The sequence below is a fragment of the Helianthus annuus genome, chromosome 14 (genome assembly GCF_002127325.2).
Source record: "Helianthus annuus cultivar XRQ/B chromosome 14, HanXRQr2.0-SUNRISE, whole genome shotgun sequence".
NCBI lineage: Eukaryota > Viridiplantae > Streptophyta > Magnoliopsida > Asterales > Asteraceae > Helianthus > Helianthus annuus.
The window spans coordinates 79,710,019-79,721,876 of NC_035446.2; the positions used below are offsets into that span (position 1 = coordinate 79,710,019).

An 11,858-nucleotide genomic window follows, 5' to 3' on the forward strand; every position below is an offset into this window, starting at 1 on the left:
GTTCACTTGGGAACTCGAAAGTGACATGAAGGCCAAGTTCCCGTAGTTGTTCAAATGAAGATCTGAAGCGTTAAATCGGTAATTCACGGTGCTGTGCAGCTTCGAGCCTAATTTCGAGACGAAATTCCCTAAACAAGGGGAGGCTGTAACACCCCGTGTTTTCGAATGTCAAAGTCAAAGTCAAAGTCCAAGTCAACTTTGACTTTCTTTGACTGTATATAGTCGACTTTATGTTTTATTTGTATTATGTGGAGTAAGTGTTGTAATCAAGAAAGAATCAAAGTAATCGAATGTTTGATCGACGCGAACCGATTTACGACTGTGAATAGTAGAAAGTAACAATGCGATAAAGTTAACTAATCAGTAACCAAACCGATCTAAATATCATCGAACTCGAATCTCGAATTACACGAACTTTGGTTGTTGCTATACGTGTGTGTGTACCTTATGTGTTGCCTGTGCGTGCTTACGTTATGTTTTGTGTGGTATTCAATCGAATCAATCGAAGCTCAAATTAAATGCAATCGAAATCGAATTACGACAAGTGGTAACGTAAGGATAGGGTGAAATATAGATGATTGTATGTTAGATATAGTAGTTGGGATTAAAAGTAATCTGAATAGGAAACTCTATCGTACTCGTATCATCTTCAATCGAAATCGAAATATCGAAAATCGTCGTACTGAACCCTCGAACCAGGCTGTTGATCGATGAGGCTATCAGCCAATCGAACAGGCTGTTCGATCGAGCAGGTTGTCCGATCGGGGAAGCCTAGCCGATCGGCCAGCCCTTTCCTCTTTTGGAGCCTATAAATAAGGCGGTCATTGTGACTCTTTACCACTTTTGGAAAGTTCTGACCGACCAGCTCGTGCTCCCCCTTCCTTCTCAGATTTCTTCCGATTTCGGTAAGTTTTCATCCTAAATCTTGTACTTTCATAATCAAAACATGCTCCTACACCTTTCTATCTTTCGAATCTTGATTTTTAACTGTGAAATCACCAAGATCTAAGCATTCTTGGATGATGTCATCATGGTGTTCTTCAAGAACACCATGTTTTGGCCTTAATCCACCATGAATAGCTTAGATCTAACCGATTTCCACATAAACAAGCTAAGATCTGTCAAGGATCTAGACATTTACACGATGTGAAGGATTGAAAGAAGGAATTCCAACTTTCTTTCAACTCTTTTACGCTCAATGCCTTCAAGCTGGTAGAAACGGAGCTTGAGTCAACTCACCAAATATTCTAGTGGATGAGAGGTTCAAGATTCGGATTCTATCTACGAGGTTCACCGATTTCGGGTTAAACATTAAACTACCGTTCCGAACCGTTCACTGGACGGATTTGGGTGATTCATGTCCGAACAGGTGAAACAAGTAAGAATGGAAGTTCCATGGTTTAGCTCGTTGCCAAACTACCTCGATATAACGTCAAATAACCAGAACAACCAAGTGTTAGACGAACAGGCCGACCAGGTCAGGATGCTGACCGAACGGTTAGGCTGTTCGAACGAACAGCCCAACCGATCGGACAGGTCAGCCAATCGACTAGGCCAGCCGATCGGCTAGCATGTGGCCCCACAATTTGACAAGCTCATGAGGTATGGTATTGAACGAAGTAATGTCCGATCGAACGACTGATTGGTAAACATTACTCTTCGGATCATGAGATACTATGCTTCAACACTTAATCAATTTTCAACTCGTTCGACGCATTGGAGTGCCACCCGATCGAACATGCTATCAGAACAAACAGGCTGTTCGATCGAATATGCTGCTCGATTCGGTGACATCCTGCTGAGGACTAACTACTGAGGTGGCTAACCGATCGGTTAAGCCGACCGATCGAACAGACCGTTCGATCGATCGACCTGAAAGGTAAGTACACTTCAGTGTTCTCAAATACTACAACAAAAACTTCAAAAGTTCAAACCATCATACACAAACACATCTTACTCAAGGGAAGAAACAATACACTCGAACAGTCCAGCCGATCGAGCCTACCGGCCGATCGAACAGGCTGTCCGAACGGATTGTCTAACCGAACCGAACGACCCGTCCGATCGAACCCGCTGTTCGATCGACCAGGCTGTTCGACCCTTCATCACTTGTTTCCATTTTACGTGTATTCATCGTTATGCTATCGAACTGTTCAGGCTAACCCTACTCTCAAGCGCTCCCTTCAATCCGTCAATCAATCGCTGTGAGTATACTCGATCCCTTTTTGCTTTAGCACTTTTGGGTGTTACATACGTTACTTATCAAAATCACTATCGAACACACTACTCAATTATTTGAACGCTAACCGATTTGCATGTATTACGTGACTAAATGAATGCTTGTTGATTGTGTTTACATGTGGAATGTTGTCTACCTGCCTTAACGACGTAGTACTATAGTTTGGACTCAGCACCCGTTCACACGAGGGTTGTTAAGGACAATTACTTGCATGGATTACGGTGGTAATCATGTATTGCGAACCGTCTCGGACGGTCAACCCGCAGTCATTTGTATCGATAGGTCCATGTCGATAATTAACATGCTTCGTTTTTCCTCTGTGTACGTGCTGGTTATACGTAAACTATTCGAACTCTATATGCTATTATCAAACTTGTATGCTCACCTTTACATTATATGTATTGACTTTATTTTAACGTATGTGACAGGTGTTTAAGATGTTTGCTTGCTAGGAAAGCGAGGCTAGAATAAAGCTCTAGAGGCCCCCCAACAAATAGTTGTCTGTTAGGAAAGAGCAACTAGAGCATAGTTGTCTGTAGATCTTGTCAGGCTGGGTCTTTAGGAGCATTTGAATAATATTTATTTGTTTTATTTAAAATCTGAGTTGTCGGAACAGAATATTTGACTAGTTGTTATCTGTAATAGTTTGTTTGTTATTTGGGACACGGTATGGGACGTGTTAATCTAAACTGAAAAGTGATGATAATTGTTATGGAAACTTCTTGACAATCTGTTTCGCTCAGTGCCATGCCCCGATGATTCCGCCATCGGTTGGGGTGTGACAGTACATCTAAAACCTAATTCATCACTAAAATCCAAACATCATTTCAACATCAGTCGGCTGGTTGCTGCTGGTGTTGTACCGTCACCTTTTGAATATGCAGATGTTTTGACAACCACAGCACACAAGTCACTGCATGGGCCACGTGGAGCAATGATCTTTTTCAGGAAAGGACTAAAAGAGATCAACAAGAAAAGCAAAGAAGTGAGTCTTTTATAGTTAATATGAACAAACAAAAGCTTTATCAATGTATTTGACTCATGAATTGGAATTGTAGTACGATATGAAAAGGAAGAATCACCTTGTGATCTCTAAATGTGGCTTTTATAAGGTCAGATTTGATGTATAGCTAGTGGTGGCCTGACTGATTGATGGTGGTAAAATCTTTAATCATGTTTCTTTTGTCGAGATTAAAGGGGCAATAAACAAGTGGCATCCAGTCGCTTATTATTACAGATTTTAGTGCATGTTGATAGAAACCATTTTTTATCTGTTGGTATTTCTTTTCTAAATAAAACTTAATGAATATGCCAAAACAAGATTACGACAGTAGATAACGATAAAAATTGTGCGTGCACACCTACTCTAAGAGTTTAGGGGATGCTGCCCTGCAAAAAAATAGTGTATCTTTTAGGTAAAAATCCTAATCGTTCCCTTAAAAGTTTAGATAAAAGCCCCCCGATTGCCGGCCAAAAGATAAATCATGGATTCCTCCTAAAGGGTCTAAACTACCAAAGGTCACTTTAAAAACTAGGTTAAGTGGTCACATGTTTTCATTTTCTTAAAAAAAATATTCTCACAAGAGTAAAATATTTGCAAAGGTCAATCATTCTTTGTCCATATTATCGACCAGAATAGGAGAAAGCAAGAACAATGAACATTTACTGTACTATTTTTGTACATTTTTGTACATTTTCAGTAACGTTACTTTCGATAGTGGTACTGGTTCAATATAGTACTAGTAATAACAAATTTTACCTTCAAATAAAGTTACAGTACTATTTTTGTACTGTTCAATTTGACCATCTTGGTAGTTTAGTCTAACATATTTTTTTGAAAAGTTAATTATTAAATTGCTTCAACTCAATTATATATATTGAAGCTTAAGTATTCTCTTTCCTACCTTTTCTTTCAAATATACGTATTGCACTTCAAGTCTACCATTTATTATTACCTTTTCTTTCAAACATGAGTTGTAATGAAACAACTTCAAAACCTAAAAGAGGAAGACCAAGAAAAAAAATACATATCTAGTAAGAATGTTATTATGTTTTCTATTTATGTTTTGTGGGATTATTTCTAATTTTTAATAATTTTATTCTTTTCATTTTGTTTAGGTGAAGAGAGTGAATTATCATCTGATTCTACCTCTTCTAGTGTCAAAAAAATAACATTGTTAAATCAGGTATAAAATTTTCTTTTTCATTATAGAAAGTTTGTTTACAGGTGTCCCTTCTTTTCTAATCTTCATTAAAGTGGTTAAATGTACAGGAAATCGGAGGAGTAGTAGATTAAAGAAAAATGAATGTGCAGAAAATCGTAGTAGATTAAAGAACAAAGAATGTTCATATAGTGGAAATGTTGATAAAGGTAAAAAATTTTTTTAATTTATTTAACATGTTAAAGTTAAAAATGTAATATTAATTATATTGTTTTTTTTTTCAATTGTATTATATTGTATTTTATACATTTAGTATTCATTATTGTTCTTAATAACTACATTTTTTGGTTTCTTGATAAATACAAGTAATAAAGTTTTGTTTCTTGAAATCTACATTTGTTATTAATGATTTTTCTTAAAAGCTACATTTGTATTAAAGTTAATAAAATATGTCAATTTAACCAATAACTATTCAAACATATTTAATAAATAATTTAGCTCATTTTCATAAAAAAATGATGATTCCAACGCCCAAATTCCTATAACAATGTGCAATTAATTATTATTTAAATAATATAGATTTATATTTTCTTTAACATGTTAAAAATTATTACAAAAAGCTTATTTTTTTCATTAAGAAAAGATTGTAGGAATATTTTCTTAACATGTTAAATAATTAGGTTGTTAATCAGTTTGGATAAATAATTTAAACGAGTTTAAGTCTTTGATTATACAAAAAATATATTTTTTCTATTTTTTTATTATTATTTCACATCAAACCAAATAAATAAAAAAAATTCATGTAAAAAATATTTTGTATATTTTTTCATGTAATATTTTTAAATGTTTTTTAGATAATCTACAAGATGATAAGCAACAAAAACAATTTGAAAGCCAACAAAATGAAGATGAGGTTAGTTTAAATTTTTCTAATTATATTACTTAACTTTTTGTTCTAATATTTATTTATATTAATTTTTTTTGTTCTAATGTTGTACTGTATTCTTTTTCAGTTATATATGTGGGCAAAAGCGATAGAAATTAAAATTGATCATTCTATAAATATAAAAAAAGATTTAGAAAGGTTATTTATTGCTGGTAAAGAAAAGTTTCCAAATGCACATGCTTTTAAAGAAATGAAGGAAAAATATATTAAAATTTAAAACTTTTACAATTTCTGAATTTTTGGGAAACAAAGAAAATATTACGATGAAAAATTTCAAATCACCTTATGAAAACAATCAAGTTGACGCAAAGGCATCTTTAAGCACCAAAGAGAAAAATATAGCATATTCATTTGTTTCAAATGTGACTAATGCAAGGTAAGTTTTTTTTAAATATTTAATGTTTGTATTAATTTTCAATTAGGATAACAAGTTGATAGGTAATGCTGAAGAATTTGAAAAAATATATGAATTGTTTAAAAGAAGACTAGAAGTATTAATGGAAAAGGAGAAGCATCTTTTATCATTTCAGGATATTGATCTGGTATGCATATTTATAATTTTTGTATATTTTTTTATATACAACGAAGCTTACTTATTATATAATTTAATTTATATCAGGTCTGTATACCAGTGTTAAGTTCAAAGGATTTCTATCTTTTAGTACTCAATTTGTATTGTATGATGTATCCCTAATTCTTATGGACAACAAGTGCAAAAATATTGATGATTATGAAAAAGTACCATATATCATAGTAAGTCCGTTATTTATATTCATCAATTGTTACCTTACCTTGGGTCATTGGGACGAGGCTGACAAGGCTCTTAAAGAAATGCTTGAAATGGGTATCCATGCATCTGCTATCACATACACCATCCTCATCAAGGCACATGCTTCGATGTTGAACATGGAATCCGCAGAGGCAATTCTGAACACCATGTTGCAGAATCGAGTTATCCCTGACCAGAAGACAATAGCGTCTCTTATACACGGCTATTGTGAGTAGGGTGATATAATAAATGCAAGATGACATTTTGACTCCCTCCCGTCTTTCGGGTTTCGTCCCGACATCATCACATACAACATGCTCTTAGACGGGTATTTCATGAAGTCATATTCAAAGGAGGGCTCAATCAGAGTGTGGAAATATATACGACTGCGATAAAAGGCATGTTCCATGTAGGCAACACAGGACTCGCGATGAAGTTGTTTGATGTGATGCAATCAATTAAGAGTCTAACACCTACGGTGTCTACTTACATGGCCATGCTTGCAGGTCTTTGTAATAATTCTGTTTTCGAGAAAGCATTTACTCTCTTCAGGTCTTTGGATGATCACGTTGACATACAGTTCTACAACACCCTTATTCACGGTGCGGGAAAAACACATCACCTTCACATATCAAAGATTCTGTATGGTGAGCTTGTGGTAAGAGGGTTGGGACCTAACACCAGAACAAATAATGCTATGATTAGTGCGTTCTGTGAAGCAGGTCATATTGACGAGGCCATGGACTGGTATAACAAGAGTGAGAACCACAACAGTGTTACTTACAATATACTCCTCCAAGCCTTAATTGAGAAACAAAGAGTGAATGACATAGAGGATGTGGTTGAGGAAATGGAAGCCAACGGGTTTGAGCTGGATGATTCAACAACAAAGATGCTTTTTGTGAAAAGAAACTCTACCTTGATTAGGTTGTTGTGGCCGGTTATATACCTCAATCGACGAAGGATGATGAATTGTCAAAGGTAAGATTTTATATGAATTAAAATTTAATTTTTTTTCACCTTTTGATTTGATGTTAGTGATTGTTAAATAGATAAAACGTGGATGAATATGTTTTCTTTGGTTGAAAGCTAAATAACGAAATTTATGGGTTGGTTTTAGTCTAAACATGTTTGAGTCACTTTTAGGTCCAAACCCTCAACACGTTTAGCTAAACGGACGTGTATAAATCCGTTTTTCTTTTTGAAAAATCAGTTCAGGTTATAAACGAAGTGGGTTGGCAACAAAATAATATTTTTTCTTCTTATACATAATTACGAATGTGCTCAGTATTTGTTAAGAAACTTCCTTATATCTATGTATAGTTCTTGTTTTTTAATTCGTGAAAGTTTGTTGCTTATTCAGATTGTTTAGCTCTCTATTTTTACTGATGATTTTATAGCATGTACATAAACCACAAAATAAATTCAGAGTATTGCTAACTATCAGAATATGTGATTATTTCAGGTTGGAGGGTGGACCCAAGTATGAACTCTTGAGCTTTCTATGACAGAAGATGTGAAGTGTTGGTTTTCTTTTGGCATAATGAGTACACAATTATGTTTAAAAAGTTTTACTTTTGTTTATCAACTTTAGGAAATTTAGGAAATTTATGTTTTTTTCTAAGAAAACATGCATGATTATGTTAATCATTCTACTATAGCGCTGGTATGTTTTTTTTCATTCACGTTGAAGTTTAGTTTGAATATGAAAAGATTTCATATGAAACGTGCTGTTCAGAAAGGTATTGAATTTCTTTATAGTCATTTGAAAAATCTTTTAATATTTGAGTGGATAGTTAGATTCCATGAAATTTTTTTAGAATATTTTTTTATTACCGAGGCTTAGCTTGCGGATCGAATCGACATTGTCCCCAATGTTGCTTATTGCAATTCTTGCACATAGGTCTATCGTCTGATCTATTCTGGTTCTTATTGAACCCATATTTCCCTTTCTTTTTGAACCTTTGGGAGTTGTCATCCTCCCTTTTTGTACTCAGAGACAAACTTCCGACAATCCAGATTCTTCATAGTAAGAGTCAAGAAATCTGACTCAATCTTTTCCACCTCGTGAGGTGGACAGTAGGTTTCCTTAAAATCAGAAATAACTTCACTGTAGGGAATTCAATCAAATCTTCAAAATTATCGAACAAGCTTCCACAATCGATCTCACCTGTGATATTGTCGGATATATCTGGGGTTAGGGTTCCGATGGGGGAGGCGGCGGTGGAGTTAGTGTTTGCAATGGAGGAGTTGGATGATGAAGACGGTGGTGGGTGGTGGCAGTATATGGTGAAGAAAGAGTGTCGGAGAAGAAGTTGTTGTTGTCGGATCTAATTGGGGTTTGGGTTCCGATGGGGGAGGCGGCGGTGGAGTTAGTGTTTGTAGTGGATGAGGTGGTGGTTGGATGATGAAGATGGCAGTGGTGTTGGTGAGGGGATGAGGTAAAGACGGTGGTGGTGGCAGCATATGGTGGTGTTGGTAAAGACGATGGTGGTGGCGGAATATGGTGGTGGTAGGTGAAGACAGATAGATGTGGTTTTCTTATGTGGGTGCGGTGGTGGCTGGTAGTCAGCGGCGGCAGGTGATTTGTGGTGGTTAGAGAGAGTAGAGGCTAGTGACTTTTGTTTTAGAGAGAAAAAGTGAAAGGTTGACTGGTTGAGTTTCTAAAGGGGAGAGGAGGTGGTGGTGGTGTTCATGGTGGCGGTGGTGTTCTAGAGAGAGGAGAGAGAGAAGAGAGAGAAATGGGTTGTTTAGAGAGAGAGAGAGAGTGCAGAGATATGGGGTGTTTGCGATTTTGTTATATATATATATATATAGGAGAAGAATCCGTTAGGAACCACCCTTTATTGCGAGAACCGCGAGAACCAATGTGAACACAACCAAAAATACATAAAAAATCTAAAAACCACCCAAATTTTTTTTTAACATTTTTTAAAAAAATATTTTTTTTAGTAACGAAAAGTAGCGATTTTTATATAAAAAATGTAAAAAAATTTGGGTGGTTTTTAGATTTTTTTAGGTTTTTTGGGGGTTTAGTTATTAACATTTAGCTTAGGGGTTTAGGCTTTTTTAGGTTTTTTTGGGTGGGGGTTTGGTTTTTTTAGGTTTTTGGGGAGTTTAGCTTTATGTTTTAGTTTTTTAGCATTTAGCTTGGGGGGGGGGGTAGGTTAGGTTTTTTATGGTTTTTTTATGGTTTTTTTAAAGTTTTTTTAGGTTTTTTTAGGTGGTGGTGTAGTGGGTTACTTTTGTGTTCACATTGGTTCTCGCGGTTCTCACAATAAAGGTGATTCTCGCATGAACCTTACCCTATATATATATATATATATATATTAATGCTTAAATGACCAAAATGCCCTTCAGAAAAAGACAAAATAGACAGGTTGCAACAGTCAAAAATAAGAGTTTTTGAATTTTGGACTAAAATGACAATAAAAATGAAACTACAGGTACCCAGATTTAAAAAGTTTGAGATTTGGACACGTGTCACTTCCTGGTGCTTTCTCACCTTATTTTATGTATACGTGTTACTTCCTGGTGCTTTCTCACCTTATTTTCCTATTTATCTCTCATATCTTCCTATACTAATAAATGAAAATCTTTTTTTGCCACGTGTTGGTGCTTTCTCACCTTATTTTTCTATTTATAACTCATATTAAATAATAATAATAATTTTAAACAAAATATTATATAAGAATAAATATTTAGATAACGATAAAAGTTTGTTTTTTTATGATCATATTAGATAATAGAGTTAACTGCCATTTTTGTCCGTGTGGTTTGTTCACTTCTGCCATTTCAGTCCAATTTTCAATGACAGAAGATGTGAAGTGTTGGTTTTCTTTTGGCATAATGAGTACACAATTATGTTTAAAAAGTTTTACTTTTGTTTATCAACTTTAGGAAATTTAGGAAATTTATGTTTTTTTCTAAGAAAACATGCATGATTATGTTAATCATTCTACTATAGCGCTGGTATGTTTTTTTTCATTCACGTTGAAGTTTAGTTTGAATATGAAAAGATTTCATATGAAACGTGCTGTTCAGAAAGGTATTGAATTTCTTTATAGTCATTTGAAAAATCTTTTAATATTTGAGTGGATAGTTAGATTCCATGAAATTTTTTTAGAATATTTTTTTATTACCGAGGCTTAGCTTGCGGATCGAATCGACATTGTCCCCAATGTTGCTTATTGCAATTCTTGCACATAGGTCTATCGTCTGATCTATTCTGGTTCTTATTGAACCCATATTTCCCTTTCTTTTTGAACCTTTGGGAGTTGTCATCCTCCCTTTTTGTACTCAGAGACAAACTTCCGACAATCCAGATTCTTCATAGTAAGAGTCAAGAAATCTGACTCAATCTTTTCCACCTCGTGAGGTGGACAGTAGGTTTCCTTAAAATCAGAAATAACTTCACTGTAGGGAATTCAATCAAATCTTCAAAATTATCGAACAAGCTTCCACAATCGATCTCACCTGTGATATTGTCGGATATATCTGGGGTTAGGGTTCCGATGGGGGAGGCGGCGGTGGAGTTAGTGTTTGCAATGGAGGAGTTGGATGATGAAGACGGTGGTGGGTGGTGGCAGTATATGGTGAAGAAAGAGTGTCGGAGAAGAAGTTGTTGTTGTCGGATCTAATTGGGGTTTGGGTTCCGATGGGGGAGGCGGCGGTGGAGTTAGTGTTTGTAGTGGATGAGGTGGTGGTTGGATGATGAAGATGGCAGTGGTGTTGGTGAGGGGATGAGGTAAAGACGGTGGTGGTGGCAGCATATGGTGGTGTTGGTAAAGACGATGGTGGTGGCGGCATATGGTGGTGGTAGGTGAAGACAGATAGATGTGGTTTTCTTATGTGGGTGCGGTGGTGGCTGGTAGTCAGCGGCGGCAGGTGATTTGTGGTGGTTAGAGAGAGTAGAGGCTAGTGACTTTTGTTTTAGAGAGAAAAAGTGAAAGGTTGACTGGTTGAGTTTCTAAAGGGGAGAGGAGGTGGTGGTGGTGTTCATGGTGGCGGTGGTGTTCTAGAGAGAGGAGAGAGAGAAGAGAGAGAAATGGGTTGTTTAGAGAGAGAGAGAGAGTGCAGAGATATGGGGTGTTTGCGATTTTGTTATATATATATATATATATATATAGGAGAAGAATCCGTTAGGAACCACCCTTTATTGCGAGAACCGCGAGAACCAATGTGAACACAACCAAAAATACATAAAAAATCTAAAAACCACCCAAATTTTTTTTTAACATTTTTTAAAAAAATATTTTTTTTAGTAACGAAAAGTAGCGATTTTTATATAAAAAATGTAAAAAAATTTGGGTGGTTTTTAGATTTTTTTAGGTTTTTTGGGGGTTTAGTTATTAGCATTTAGCTTGGGGGTTTAGGCTTTTTTAGGTTTTTTTGGGTGGGGGTTTGGTTTTTTTAGGTTTTTGGGGAGTTTAGCTTTATGTTTTAGTTTTTTAGCATTTAGCTTGGGGGGGGGGGGGGGGGGTAGGTTAGGTTTTTTATGGTTTTTTTATGGTTTTTTTAAAGTTTTTTTAGGTTTTTTTAGGTGGTGGTGTAGTGGGTTACTTTTGTGTTCACATTGGTTCTCGCGGTTCTCACAATAAAGGTGATTCTCGCATGAACCTTACCCTATATATATATATATATATATATATATATATATATATATATATATATATATTAATGCTTAAATGACCAAAATGCCCTTCAGAAAAAGACAAAATAGACAGGTTGCAACAGTAAAAA

General features: G+C 35.4%; 1 protein-coding gene and 1 long non-coding RNA gene across 2 annotated transcripts; both read left to right on the forward strand.

Moving 5' to 3' along the window:
* Positions 1-4,182: 4,182 nt before the first annotated feature.
* LOC110910412 lies at positions 4,183-5,318 on the forward strand. The gene is made up of 4 exons (XR_002576139.2): positions 4,183-4,273; positions 4,358-4,425; positions 4,512-4,610; positions 5,256-5,318. It is a non-coding gene; the product is annotated as an uncharacterized LOC110910412 (long non-coding RNA).
* A 650-nt stretch (positions 5,319-5,968) lies between these two features.
* Positions 5,969-7,771, forward strand: LOC110910223 (pentatricopeptide repeat-containing protein At1g02060, chloroplastic). Its single transcript, XM_022154919.2, has 2 exons — positions 5,969-7,097; positions 7,582-7,771. Exons 1-2 carry the CDS (start codon positions 6,517-6,519, stop codon positions 7,622-7,624), a joined length of 624 nt encoding a protein of 207 aa, XP_022010611.1. The 5' UTR covers positions 5,969-6,516; the 3' UTR covers positions 7,625-7,771.
* The last annotated feature ends 4,087 nt before the right edge of the window (positions 7,772-11,858 follow it).

Excerpts from the sequence above, each read along its gene's own strand:
- LOC110910223 (XM_022154919.2), top strand. The coding sequence starts at position 6,517 with ATGTTCCATGTAGGCAACACAGGACTCGCGATGAAGTTGTTTGATGTG. Across the intron at positions 7,098-7,581 it reads AGGATGATGAATTGTCAAAG|GTTGGAGGGTGGACCCAAGT; the intron begins GTAAGATTTTAT and ends TGATTATTTCAG.